We start from the raw sequence: 14,796 nt of genomic DNA, 5'->3' as shown, positions 1-14,796 counted from the left end.
CCGAAGAGCCAGCGCTTGTCCGAGGACGTCTCCGTGGTCATGTGGCTGGCATGACTAGACGCCAAAGGCGCACGGAACGCTGTTACCTTCCCAGCGTAGTGGTCCCTATTTTTCTACTTGCATTTTTACGTGCTTTCGAACTGCTAGGTTGGCAGAAGCTAGGATGAGTAACAGGCACTCACTCTGTTACGCGGCACTCTGGATTCGACCCGCCAAACTACCGACCTTCTGATCAACAAGCTCAGCGTCCTAACCCACTGAGCCACCGCGTCCCTTGTATGACATATAAATACATACATTTTATTCCATTTCATCTCTGCAAACAGGGAGACCCACCACAGACCCAAGCTGCCAGTTTGCCTTTATTTGTTAATTGGTTTGAATTAAGCCATTTAGTACAAGAATCCCAGAAAAAAGGGAAGTCAACTTATATCCAAAAAAGAACTGCAGCACATCAGAGGCAACAAGGAAACGGGGGCTGTTAAAAACACAGGCACATATAGACAGGCCAGTACGGCAGTGATCGCTTCACAGTATTGGGGAACACGGGACTGTCACTCATCTTCTTCCCTTTCGAAGTTCTGCCTCTCATGGAGGTATTGTACAAAGCAAACAGTAGGAAGCCATTTCCTTGGTGTGTCTTTCCGTGGCTGGCCCACAGGCAGCAGAATAAAGTGGCAGAAAGCCAAGGTGTGTGAGGGGCAACTGTGGCCACGTAACTACAGCTGCGAATATTATGCTTTGATGCTCCTGCACAAATTGCAGATGGGAAACAAGCGTGGTGAAGTACAAAGCATCGCAACCTGTCAAATCAAGGAGGACTCAAAAGTGTGATCAGGCTGCAGCGATGACCCACTCTTCCATCTCAGAAATCTACCATCCAGTTTTGCGGGATGGGTAGAGACAGAGCTAAACTGACAGGGAAATAATGATTAACGTGAAACCAATTCTGTTCTGAATTCCCAGGTCAGAGTCCTTAACAGGCGCTCCTTTAACGATGGCCTGGAGTTAAAATGGACCTGAAGAAAGTGACTAATAACCCATTTTCAAAGTTATGACCATTACATCGTCCCTGATTTGGTGCTTGGCAACCAGCTCACGTTTACAATGGTTACAGCATCCTGTAGTCATCTCATTGCAACTCGTAGCCTTCGCCAGCTAGCTCTTGACAACCAAAATTAATGGGGGAAGCTGGGCCTACTTAATGATCACGTGATTCACTGAAATGACTTTGCAATTTGCTTAACAGCCGTGGTAAAAATAGTTGCAAATTTGGATCCAGACTCACTTAATGACTGCATCAATAGCAACCAAAATTCTGGTTCCAACTGTAGTCATTAAGTTGAGGACTACCTGTATAGTCAAAAGCATTAAAGATTCTCCCTCAAGCTGCCTTCACGCCTCAAATCCAGTTGCGCATAATGTCGGAACTGTAATATGTAACCTTAATCTCTGGTAAAATAAGTATTGATTGAACGATCTTGTAAATATGCAAAATTTGGTGATATTCAGGTGGAAATAGTCGCCACCCAGCCAAGCGCTAGAAATTGATGAATTTTTTTTTAAAAAAAGTGCTTGGCGATCACTTTAGTACACCCATAATTATTACCCTGTAGTAGAAGCTTGTAGAAACCTACTTCTATTTTCAGGTAATTTCAGGGTTTGTTTAGCATAGCCAGCATTGACCTGTGAATCTGAGTTATCTCCAGATCTTGGACACTCAACCTTACATATAACTAACGAATACAATAGTTAACTATCCCCAAGGCTGCCCTGTCTCCCCAGCCTGATATAACCAAGAACATGGATTAAGTTCCAACATTATGTTCTTTCATGGATGATTAGGCCCCTTTTGCCCCCAGTGTGTCTTTGCAAAACCGCAAGAGACAAAAGCTTCCAATGTTTTCGGTTCCTGGAAAAACAAGGAAGATAGGTTGTGAAGAATGTGGGACAACTTGGAAGTTTTTACCATGGTGGTATTATTTTGTTGCTGTTGTTGTTGTTGTTGTTGTTACAAAAAATGGTGAGGTTAGTGCAATTTTTCTGTTAAACCCAGATGTGGAACTAATCAATATTACGAGGGAATGAATCCCAGATCTAAAACTCTTTTAGCTCAGGTCAAGACATCCTACGCCTGTTTATCAGAGGAGTTGAAGATTTCAGACTGAATTAAGATATCCTTCTGAGGATGTAGAGATGAATAAAGTTCCTGTTAAGTGGGCAAAGTCTGTAGTGAGAACCTCTAGATCTTGCCACACAAGAGTGCCAGCCAGCTGGGGTGGCCAAGATCCCAGATCCCAAACTCTTGAGGAATTCAGCCCCCACCCACCCAAAAAAGATTCCACGGGAGGCTTCAAAATAATGCAATTAAGGCTGTAGTCCAGTTGTGCACAAATCCAGGCATCAGTCTTGCATTCCTTTGTGGGGGCTGACTTCCAAGCAAGCGTGCCCAGGAGCAGGCTGTGGATTTCAGGGGAAAGAGGCTTCAAATTTGTGCTTGGCTCTCTCTGAAAGCAATAGGATCCCAAAGTGCTTAAATTCAAGTTTGGACTGCATTCAGGAAAAATATATATTCTTCTCCGTGATGCAGGCGAGGCATTAGCGTCGTTTCTTATTTTGTTTTCTTCTCCCCCCCTCCCCCCTCTCTTATATTCTGACAATATAATCATTTGAAAAGGAGCATAGAGGGCACTTGAAAAGTGCTTTGGTGAGGGGATGCTTGGGGTACAGAGGGAGGGGGGGGAAGACTTTCTTCTTTCCCCAGACCAATGCTTCTCAGTCTTGGAGACTTTAAGATGTGTGGACTTCAACTCCCAGAATTCCCCAGCCAGTATATTCTGGCTGGGGAATTCTGGCAGTTTAAGTCCATGGGTCTTAAAGTCTCTTAAGGTTGAGAAACCCTGCCTTAAATCTCAATCTGGTCCCCAATGGCTGCTCAAGAGGAAGAAGGCATAAATGCCTGTCCCTTCTTCCTACCCCATATATCTAAAATACTGTCTGTGGAGCATGCACAACCATTTTCACAGACACACACATTCATACACGCACCAACTCCAGACATGAATGTACATATCGAACAGACATGAATCCTGCTCTCAAGCACACATTGAGCCTGCAGCTTAAATCACGCCAAGCCCTCCCATGCTAGGCACGTACTGTATGCATCCCCCCTCCCCCGTCCTTTTGTAAAACACGCACACACACACACACGTTCCAAAATCCTAAATAAATACAGAAATGCACAAGACCAAACATGCTCCCCTTAGTTTTTCTCCACATGCCCCTCTGCCTAGTTGCAAACACACAAAGCGTGCGCTCTTGGAAAAAGAGGTAGCAAGCGTGCCCGTCTGCCTTGCGTGGTGGCATCTTACATTTCCTTTGACATCTGTCACAGACCAGGGGATGGCTTTCTTCCAGGAATTGGCTTAATCTCTGGGAAAACCAGCAGGGGAAGGTGGTTAATATTTTAATTGGGTTAAAAGGTTGCTTGTTACAAGTCAGAACTATTTTGGTTTGAATACTGGAAGAGGAGCACGGGCTGGGGGGGGTAGCTGTTAACGCCCACTCTCTCCTCTCCGAAGCCTGCCATCTTCTGCAGTGGTGAACAAATCCTGACCAACAGCGCCTCTCTGTGTCAGTTCAGCGCATGGCATGAGCACTGTAGGCAGCCCTAGTGGATTCCAGGCACCCTATTGTGATTCCCATTGCCAAAGCGGTCGAGATGATGTAATCCAGAAGGAATCAGCTGCAGTCATCCCATTGGAAGCAAAGGCTCTCCTCCGAGGATAGATGTCCACGGTTGGAAAGAGGGTAAGGTGGAACAAAGCAACATGGGACATAACCAAAACAGGAAGATGGACACACAATGGAACTGGCAGAGGTGTTATGGTACCCCAAAGGCTGAAATGATGCCCTCAATTGTTCCTCTGTGATGTCATGCTGATTTTTTGGAGGGGGAGAGAAACCTCCTGCAAGGATAGGAACTGCCTGGAAAGATCCGTGTGCTCTCCAAACCATAAAGAGGTCCTCCAAATGAGGCAGGCACAATGCCCAGCAAGGGAGCCAAAGACGGGACCTCTGAGTATAACCTAACCGGGTAGTAGATCCTTCCAAAATCTTTTTTTTTTTTCCACAGCAATCCGTAACGTGTAATTCCACGAATACTGGCAAGGAAGAGGGGAGCGGATACCCGGAGCCCAGCCCCGAGGATCCAAACTGTGCATCTGGTCACCTCTTGTCTCTCAGCAGTAGCTGTGCGTCTGGCCCTCAGCGTACACTGTCCAGCTGGGTCCCAGGTAACACCCGGAGGGGGATCCCTCTCTCCTTTCCACATTGCCGTACTGCGGGGAAGATTCATCCAGCTTCTGCAAGGGTGCCGAGGCCTGGCTCCCGAAGCGGGGGGTGGGCGCGTCGTAAGTGATAATGGGCTCTGGACTGTAAGAGGGATGACCCCAACAGGCGGAGGGCGGGCGGTAGAACTGCCACACAGCACGACTGCAAGGCAAGACGTCCATCAGTTGGCGGTGTTGCCCTGTGGGCGCATAGCCCCAAGCCAGCTTCTGCTTCTGAGGCAGGGGGGGTCTGCTGGGCTGGGACAAAGCCTGAGGAGCTCCCGGGTCGGAATGACTTCGGGGATGTGCTGCTTCGAGGGGAGGGGACGGCACGGGGCTGACCGAAGAGCGTTCGGGGAAGGGCACGTTGACGTAGATGGGCTCCTGGCGGGTGGCCGCTGGAGGCATGGACTGGATTTGCAGCTGGGAATTCTTGTGGATGGGTTGCAGAGAGGAGGCAGCCGGAGGGAGACGGCCCTGGCGCCAGGGCCGCTCAAAGATCCCGTAGGAGGCGTTGAAAGTGGCCAGATACTCCGGGGGCGGACAAGAGGGCCATGGGCGGGCCAGGCCAGGATATGCAGGAGGCTCCCCCACGATCTCGTAATAGAGGTTTTCATGCTCCAGCTGCGCAGAGGCGCTCCCGCTGACCCCCGCTTGAGGGGAGGCTGGGAAGTGGCTGTGATGCCGCAGAGGATGGTCCGTGAGGCAGGGCTGAAAAGTGGAGGACCTCGTTTTGAGGGGCAGGTGACTGGTCATGATGGGAAAATGGGGAGGGGGTGGAGGCTTGGGCGGGGCAGCCGAGGGGCTGGACGAAGGAAAGGCCTCTGGAGGCTGGCGGAAGGCTGGATAGGGGACTGACAGGGGAGGCGGAGGGGGATGCAAACCATAGGCAGGAGACAGGGAGGACAGGTGGTAGGGATCTGAGAAGGAAAGTGCCTGGGGGTCTCTCTGGTCTAGCTCAGCCAGGACCCTCCTGTAAGGGGAAAAGGAATTCGAGCTACCCAAGGGAGAAGACGGGCTGAGAGGCACCTGCAGAGAAACAAGGCAAACTGAGTTAAGCAGCAGGAAGGCATTTTAAGCAGGCAAACACCTCCCATCCTCATCCCTTCCTTCACCTCCTTCCTGCTCTACTGCCTGCTCCGTCCCACCCGACCACCTTGTTTTCTGTAGCTAAAATCTCCGTCGGATTTGCCAGAAAACCCAGCACGGACTTCCTCTCAAGAGCGAGGAAGCTCAGGACAAGTTGGGGCCACATCATACTCTTTTTATCTTTTGGCCCAGATCGCAACGCAGTGGGGAAAAGGCAGCGAAGTATAATGGGGGGGGGAAGCCCTTCTAGAAATACTACAAAATCTGCACCCTGCCTTAATGGCAAAATTATCCCAGCTCTGTGCCAGCCCTTCCTGAGCCGATCCCTCACCTGGCTGCCTCCCTTTAGGTTGCGGCTTTGGCTGCCGATGCTCCTGCCCCTGGCCTGCTGCGCCTGGAGCGGGGAGAGGCCGGGTGCCTTGGGGCTCGGGCGCACCATGGAGTAGAGGGCTTGTGCGCCACTGGTCAGCTCCCCTGCCTTGCACTCCAGCGACAGAGAGCGTCGGAAATGCGTCCGGGATTCCCTCTGCTTAAGGCTGGCCTGTCGCTTTTGCTGCAAGGCCACCTGGTGCGCGCTCTCAGCGAGCGCCAGCGCCATCAGGCGAGCCGGGTTCTTGGGCGGAGGAGCTGGCGGGATATGCCGCAGCAGGGACAATGCACCGGGAGACACAGGAGCGGCTTCAGACTTCGGACCTGAATTAGGAAAAGAAAGAGGGCAGCATAAGGATTGCATTAGGGGAAAAAATAAAGGTTTTCCCTATCCAGTTTTCTCCTACTCTTGGGGCAGTGCTCATCTCTGTTTCCTAGCCGAGAGATCCAGCATTGTCCGAAGACCCTTCCGTGGTCATGTGGCCAGCAGGACTATATGCCAAGGCACATGGAACGCTGTTACTTTCCCCCCAAAGTGGTACCCTATTGATCTACTCGCTTTCCAACCGCCAGGCGGGCAGGAGCTGAGGCAAGGAGGAGAACTCACCCCCTCACGTGGGGCTCAGGTCTCGAACCAGGCTGCCAGCTTTCTAGCTGACGAGCTCAGCATCTCTAACTGCTGAGCCACCACGCCCCCTTGTGTTAGGAAGCGTGAACACCAACTTTGCAGGAAGGAGAACTCAGTGCAAGCTTAAATTTTTATTACTTAATAAATATCGTTAATCTAGACTGGAATGCTGAGAGCTTTATCAGAGTTAGGGAAACGATGGCTCTCCAGATGTCCCACTTTTTTATTACTTAATAAAGTAATAATACAGTTTTTTATTACTTAATAAAGTAATAATAAAGTTTTTGTATTACTTAATAAAGTATCATTAAATCTAGGCTGGAATGCTGGGACCGTCATCAGAGTTAGGAAAATTATGACCCTCCAGATGTTACATCCCCAGAATCCCTCAGCACAGATTGCTGGGTATCGCAATTCAGCAAACTCTTCAGGCCACATAGCTACTCGCCCACCCACCCCCTGGCCCAGGGGTAGGCAATCTCGGCTCTGCTGACTCAGGAATTCTGGGAGTTGAAGTCCATGAGTCAAAAAAGAGCCGAGGTTGCCTACCCCTGCCCTAGCCCTACAAGGCATCCCAAAAATAGCAGGTCTAGAATTTGGGAAAGTATTGATGACGGGGGAAAAGTGTGTTCATTCCAAAAGTTGTTTATTTTTTCATAGAAAATTTGTAGGACATTTTAGCAGTGTCATTCCTGGAACTCTGGGTTCAAGAAACAAACATTTGGGGAACTGCAGTCTGCCTATAGGCGGAAGCTATGTTTTAATTTATCCACTCGGTGTGTGTAACAATGGTGGTAATAATCATGAAGAGTGACAAAAAAGTACCGGTACTTACTGGGTGGAGACAAGCGATCTTGGGCTTGCGTAATCTTGCCACGGACTTCACGTTCACAAGTGTTGCTGAGTTGTCCACCTGCCGTACTCAGGAGCATGGAGATCATATGAGGAGGGGAGCTCAGGTCTCTGGACTCCCCACTAGCAAACATTTCCAGCACATTGTCAGGCAAAGAGACAGATGTTTCTGATGCATCTTTGCTGACGCTGGGATGTGAGCAGGGCGAGAGAGCTGCAACAGGACTGGCTGAGCTGGAGTCATCTGAGAAGGATGGTTGTTGCACAGGAGGGCTACACTGGTAAGTTAGTGGGTCAAAGTCCAGGCCACGAAGTCCAGGAGGACTTAATTCCAACTCTGAATCCAGCTCCGAATCACCTTCCAGCCAAGAGGAACGCCGACGGGAGGCCACATCATCTGCCCCAGTGGCCAAGACTTCACCATGGCCAGATATGGAAGAACCCAGAGAAGAACACGAGTGGCATTGTTTGAGGGTAGGGAAAGCATCGCTGCTGGAATGTGGACGTCTCAGGGAAGGCAATTTGGGGAGACCTAGGGCCAAGACCCAAAAAGAAAGAAGCGACATGGATCAAAGCTCTCCAGTCCATTTATTCAACAAGCTACATGTCCAAGAATCAACACTGTGAAGAGTATGTCTGTCTCTGAAGAACAGGTTGCTTGCGTGGACCCAGATCTTGGTGGAAGGCAGTCAGTGCTTAGCAGATTCTTGTCTAACTGCATGCATCCTACGGGAGTTTCAGAAAAAGATGGTGCTACCTGTATCCCCACTGCATGAGTTATAACTCAGTGATAAAGAACACCCTTCACATTCAGGGGATCTTAAGTTTAATGTCTAGTACAGGGGTAGGCAACCTTGGCTCTTTTATGACTCGTGGACTTCAACTCCCAGAGTTCCTGAGCCAGCATGGCTGTTTGGAAACCTCTCCCTTTCCCCTCAGCATGGCTGGCTCAGGAATTCTGGGAGTTGAAGTCCATGAGTCATAAAAGAGCCAAGGTTGCCTACCCCTGGGATGAAAAAGCCTTCCCCAAAACCTGGAAAGCAGCTGCCATTCAAATCTGAAAATGATCAGCCCCTGATTTTTGACAGCAGGTGAAGGTCATTCTGGGACACTCGTAGGCAGAATGCTCCTAATGGCTGGTGTGGAAGACGAAAATATTGACTATTGTTCTTCTATGCAAGGTTTAGGCCCAGGTGAATTAAATCAGGCTTCATGGAAAACGTATTGAAGCAAAGTCTGTGCTATGTTTAACTTTGCAATTTACAACTGTACTTTACTTAATATGATTTTCCTAAGATGGCTTGTTTCAAATATATTTAGAACATAAGGACTGGAAGAGTAAGAAATGGGGAACTGAAAGTAGCTGATGGGTGCAGGTTCCAATGTACACGAGTACGTGGAAAGTTATGTTCAGCAAAAGGTCAGCAGAAAGTCAGCAGAAAGTGTAAGATTGCTGACCATCTGCCTACGGTCTTAGAATGAGAAAGGGTATAAAAGATTGAGACTGGACCTGATAAGATTTGCCACTGGCCTATAGCTGTCCTTATTGGAACTTCTATGTCATTGGAGCTCATTGCAATGGGTTTTTAACGTAAGTGATGTTTATGAGTGTGTTCCAAATTATTGCCGATATAAACCTCTGAATCTTAAAGTAAGAATTATTGCTTTGTGTGGCTGCCTCTTGGTTGTTTTTTTTTATTATTATTATTATTATTGAGTCTTTCCACGACACTGGCTTCTTACACATCTGGTTTAATGCCAAATCCAGGAATTAAGAGCAATGAGAAAATGTCAAACGGGTCGATATTAAGGGATGAAACCAGCTCATGATTCAGAAAAGCTGCAGTCGTCCTAAAGCGGCTTCCTCAACCTTGGCAAGTTTCGGCTAACTGGACATCAACTCCTGGAATTGCCAGCAATGACCTTGCTAGGAACTGAAGCCCTGCTGGTCTGGAAATCGCTGCACTTGGGAGGCAGTGCTTTGAAGAAATGGCTTTGGAGGGTCACCTTGAGTTCATCCAATCCATTTTAATAGAGCAGAATCATGGGGCTTCACCAGACAAAGGGGTCATTTACCTGTTAGACTAGCCTGAGACGTTAGAGATTCCTCACTTTTGGCAGATCGCAAAGTGACCGTCTCACCACGGCTCCCTACAGAAAGAGAGGGACAAACTATCATTATCCCTCTAAAAAAAGGTCATAAATCTCTCCTTGACTTTGAATCCATGGAACAAAAATATTGCCCAATTGATATTTCAAAAAAAAAAAGATAACGGTATATACTGCTTAACTGGTTTTAAGAAGAAACTGGACAACCACTTGTCTGAAATGATAACTCCTGCTTGAGCAGGAGGCTGGGACTAGAAGACCTCCAAGGTCCCTTCCAGATCTATTCTGATTGATTGATTGGTTCCATCACATTCTGCTCATATCATAACTCCGTCATAATGAGCAAATTGACACAACGCGTGAAGCCCACAGGTTAAAAAACCAGAAATGCTGTTTTCCTACAATATGCCATATCCAAACAGATAAATCTTCTTAGAGCTGAGTGTGGTGGTCAATTCCACACTCCGAGATTAAAAAAAAGTGAACACATTTTCACAGCACACTGAGCCACAAACAAGCCAATCCCATTTTAGCCTCGATTAGTCTATCTTATTGTGAAATCCTAGCACTGAGTATGAGTAGTTCTGGGTCCTTACACCCCCAAAAAAGTAAAGTACAGGTAATCCTCAACTTACGACCACAATTGAGCCCAAAATTTCTACTGCTAAGCGAGACAGTTGTTAAGTGAGTTTTGCCCCATTTTACGACCTTTCTTGCCAGATTTGTTAAGTGGATCACAGCAGTTAAATTAGTAGCACGGTTGTTAAATGTTCCACCTCTTTCTATGGGGGGTGAGCTCTTACCCCCCGTGGATAGGGCTCGCAACTTGGGAGTCCTCCTAGATTCACGGCTTACTTTGGAAGAGCATATAGTGGCCGTGACTAGGGGGGCTTTCGCCCAGGTTCGCCTGGTGCGCCAGTTGCGGCCCTATCTGAACCGGGATGCCCTGTGTACGGTCACTCATGCGCTCGTGACCTCTCGCCTTGACTACTGTAATGCTCTCTACATGGGGCTTCCCTTGAAGACCACTCGGAGGCTCCAGCTGGTACAGAATGCGGCCGCGAGAGTTGTCTTGGGAGTTTCCCGGTACTCCCATGTTACACCTTTGCTCCGCGAGCTGCATTGGTTACCAGTTGTCTTTCGGGTGAGGTTCAAGGTGTTGGTTACGACCTTTAAGGCCCTTCATGGCATGGGTCCGGGATACCTCGGGGACCACCTGCTGCCGGCATCGACTCCCCTCCGCCCTGTGCGTTCCCACAGAGAGGGCCTCCTCAGGGTGCCGCCAGTCAGGGAATGTCGACTGGTGGCCCCCAGGGGGAGGGCCTTCTCTGTGGGGGCTCCGGCATTATGGAATCAACTGCCGGTGGAGCTCCGGATGGCACCAGACCTCCGAACTTTCCGTCGGGGCCTGAAGACCCACCTGTTCGAATTAGCTGGTCTGGCCTGATGGGGGATTATGGGTTTTTAATTGTTTTTAATTTGTACCACTGTTTTATTGGGCATGGGTTTAATTCCTTTTTTAATTTTTGTATTCTCTTTTTGATATATGCCCTGTGAACCGCCCTGAGTCCCTACCAAGGAGAAGGGCGGTATATAAATCAAATAAACTATAAACTAACTATAAACTAAATGAATCTGGCTTCTCCATTGACTTTGCTTGTCAGAAGGTAGCAAAAGGGGATCACACAATCCCAGGACCCTGTAATCATCACAAATATGAGTCAGTGGCCAAGTGTCTGAATTTTGATCACGTGACCGTCGGGATGCTACAACGGTCCTAAGTGTGAAAAACGGTCATAAGTCCCTTTTTTAGTGCCGCTGTAACTTCGAACAGTCACCAAGCAAATGGTTGTAAGTTGAGGACTACTTGCAAATGTTTAACCAAAGGGCAAAAAGCCATAGTCTTCCCCCTGTTGCTTAAATACAACTCCCAGCATTCCTTACCATTAGCCATTGACAGGGATGCTGGAAGTCGTAGTTCAGTCACACTTAGTAGGCCACAATTTCCCATATGTGCTCCGGCTCATGAGACTCTTGAAAATATGTCTGTGCTTGTGATGTTAGGAGTAATTTAAAAAATGGTGTGTAAACCAGCTTCCTTACCTGGTAAAGATTCTCCAAGACCAAAAATCTCTCCCAATCGATGTGATTTTTTGCGGAAGGGGACGGGGGCCTTGCCGATGGCGAAGAAAGCCTTCCAACTAGGCCCTGATATTTTCCGCAGCTTCCCATTGTTTTCTGCCTTTTGCCTACAAAGTGAGAGCACCAACAACGAAGCAGCTGAGTCCTGCTCCAGATCAGACAACTGAAGTTGACTGTTAATTCTCAGAAGGGGCCGGAATTTTTCACCTTGGTTCTCAGTGAGGGAGGAAGAAAGGGATCCCCACCTAACAAGTTTAGGTAAAGTCCTCGACCTACGGCCACAACTGAGCTACACATTTCTGTTGCTAAGTGAGATATTTGTGAAGTGAGTTTTATGTATAGACCACGGTTGTTGGAATTGGGTATGTCTAGATTAATGAAGAGAAGGACAAGGGGGGACATGATAGCAGCGTTCCAGTATCTCAGGGCCTGCCACAAAGAAGAGGGAGTCAAGCTCTTCTCCAAAGCACCCGAAGGCAGAACAAGAAGCAACGGATGGAAACTAACCAAGGAGAGAAGCAACCTAGAACTAAGGAGGAATTTCCTGACAGTGAGAACAATTAACCAGTGGAACAACCTGCCTCCAGAAGCTGTGAATGCTCCAGAAGTTTTTAAGAAGAGTCTTTTGTCTGAAATGGTATAGGGTTTCCTGCCTGAGCAGGGGGTTGGACTAGATGACCTCCAAGGTCCCTTCCAACTTTTATTATTACTATTACTATTAGTATTAGTATTACTACTACTACTATTATTATTGTTATTATTATTATTGTTATTATTATTATTATTATTATTATTATTATTACTGTTGTAAATCGAGGACTATCTATATTACAAATTCATTGCATATAACAATCTGATAACGGACTTTCATGAAAACATGAGAACTGTTTCCTTAAACCACCATATTCTTTCAGCAGCAAGTATTCATAAACAATTAACTGTAATTAGTTCCCAGCAGCTAATTTCTATTTTTACTACAAATTTTATTAAAAGTTGCAAACAAATGTTAAAAACTAACAATAATACAGACCTGAGGAAAATAAAGAAAGTAAAAGAGAAAGAAAAGATTAAAAAATAGAAAAAAGAAGCTTCCCATTTTCTTTGTAGCAAATACACAGTAAATTCTGATTATAAAATTATTTTTTATTCTTAACTCATTTTGCTATCCATTTTTTTCCTAATAATCAAAACCACAAATCATAAGTGCATTTTTTTCTGTTTCATGCAAAAAAGTCTATAAAGGGTTTCCAGTCAGCCATAAATGTAGATATTGTTCTTTCTCTAATCAAAGAAGTCAATTGAACCAACTCTGCAAGCTCCATCATCTTCACCAACCGTTCCTCGATTGAGTCAAACTTCTCCACTTTTGAGGATACAATCAACTCAGTACAGTTGTCATATATATAAGAACAAAGTTCCATTTTTCTTCTAGCTGCCTATTCATTAGTCCCCAAAGAAACATCTCTGGTTTCAATTGTATATTAAACTTTAAAATCTTCTTCAGCTCCTAGTATCTAGAGCAGGGGTGGGGAACTAGGGCCCCTTTATGACTTGTGGACTTCAACTCCCACAATTCCTGAGCCAGCACAGCTGGCTCAGGAATTGTGGGAGTTGAAGTCCACAAGTCATAAAGGGGTCCTAGTTCCCCCACCGTTGATCTAGAGCTCAGTCCCTCAGTCCATGGATGAAACACTTACCTAGTATTAGGTGATCCCAAAACAGCAGACAGCTTCCCATCCTCCTGTGGATCTAGAGATCCACGTCTGGCTTCCAGCTTGGTGATCTTGCAGAGGGCCTGGGTGCGTGCTTGGGCTTCTTCAAGAGATAACAAGCGGGTGGAAGGGCAGCTGACCAACTGGGATTTGGGTCGAGAAAGGAAGCAACGACCTGTTAGAGGAAACAGGGAATAGTATAGTGATACAAAAATCATGGTGCAACGTCAAGCTGGGCGGAAGCCCCACAAGAGCCCTCAAGCGATGCTTATTTATTTTATTTCAGAGGCAGGAATTCCTCAGCTCTGCAATTTGGTATAGGAAGTCCTCAACTTACAACAGTTTCATTTAGTGATCAAAGTTACCACGGCCCTGAAAAAAGTGACTTAGGACCATTTTTCAGAGTTACAGCCTTTGTGGCATCCCGATGATCATGTGATCCAAATTCAGATGCTTGGCAACTGGTTCCTATTTATGATGGTCGCAGTGACCCAGGGTCATGTGATCCACTTTTGAGATCTTCAATGGAGAAGCCAGATTCACTTAACAAACGTGCTACATGGCATGGGTCCGGAATACCTCGGGGACCACCTGCTGCCGGCGTCGACTCCCCTCCGCCCTGTGTGTTCCCACAGAGAGGGCCTCCTCAGGGTGCCTCCAGTCAGAGAATGTCGACTGGTGGCCCCCAGGGGCAGGGCCTTCTCTGTGGGCGCCCCGGCTCTGTGGAATCAACTGCCGGTTGAGCTCCGGATGGCACCGGATCTCTGCTCCTTCCGGCGCGGGTTAAAGACCCATTTGTTTGAACAGGCTGGCCTGGCCTGATGGGGAGTTACTTAGGGTTTTAATATTTTTATATATATTTTTATTGTTTTTACTTTGGGCAATAATTTAATTCTTTTTTTAACTTTTGTACTTTTGTAGTTTTATGATATGCCCTGTTCACCGCCCTGAGTCCCTCGGGAGAAGGGCGGTATAAAAATTTAATAAAACCTAAAACCTAAACCTACTAACTTAACAACTGCAGTGATTCCGTTAACAACTGTGGCAAGAAAGATTGCAAAATGGGGCCAAACTCACTTTACAAATGTCTCGCTGAACAACAGGAATTTGGGGGTCTACTATGGTTATACTTAGGAGCCTGCCTGTACCATGTTTTAATTGGGATAATGGAAAAACCATCTGAAAATGATTGGTTGGTTCAAGTGCCATCGCTAACACATCCTTCCCTGCCTTTTGAAAAAATCTGAACACTAATAAAGGAGAATATTTGTAACTCAGGGTTGACAGGAGGGGTCTTTGGTGCTCTTTGTAGAGTTTGGTTGTTTTCTTGCAGATGTTTCATTACCCAAACTAGGTAACATCATCGGGGCTAGTCTGGACTAGTCAGGACTAGCATTGTGGATGTTACCTAGTTGGGTAATGAAACGTCTGCAAGAAAACAAGCAAGCTCAGAGAGCAACAAGGATCCCACAGTCCTCTCCTCCTCCTCCTCCTCCTCCTCCTCCTCCTCCTCCTCCTCCTCCTCCTCCTCCTCCTCCTCCTCCTCCTCCTCCTCTCAATAACC

General features: G+C 47.1%; 1 protein-coding gene across 1 annotated transcript in view; it reads right to left on the bottom strand.

Annotated features, from left to right (window-relative positions):
• Positions 1-2,719: 2,719 nt before the first annotated feature.
• The window catches only part of ARHGAP33 (Rho GTPase activating protein 33), a 38,583-nt gene continuing 26,506 nt past the window's right edge, over positions 2,720-14,796 (bottom strand). The window contains exons 17-22 of the mRNA XM_083369106.1: positions 13,218-13,407; positions 11,482-11,627; positions 9,346-9,420; positions 7,253-7,801; positions 5,752-6,113; positions 2,720-5,360 (exon numbers count right to left, since the gene is read on the bottom strand). Of these exons, the coding sequence (XP_083225232.1) occupies positions 4,242-5,360; positions 5,752-6,113; positions 7,253-7,801; positions 9,346-9,420; positions 11,482-11,627; positions 13,218-13,407 (2,441 nt within the window). The 3' untranslated portion in view covers positions 2,720-4,241. The remainder of the gene's footprint in view (positions 5,361-5,751; positions 6,114-7,252; positions 7,802-9,345; positions 9,421-11,481; positions 11,628-13,217; positions 13,408-14,796) is intronic.

Source organism: Vipera ursinii, assembly GCF_947247035.1.
Source record: "Vipera ursinii genome assembly, chromosome: 9".
In the NCBI taxonomy this organism is placed as follows: Eukaryota; Metazoa; Chordata; class Lepidosauria; order Squamata; family Viperidae; genus Vipera; species Vipera ursinii.
This window is presented reverse-complemented; position numbering and strand designations above follow the sequence as displayed.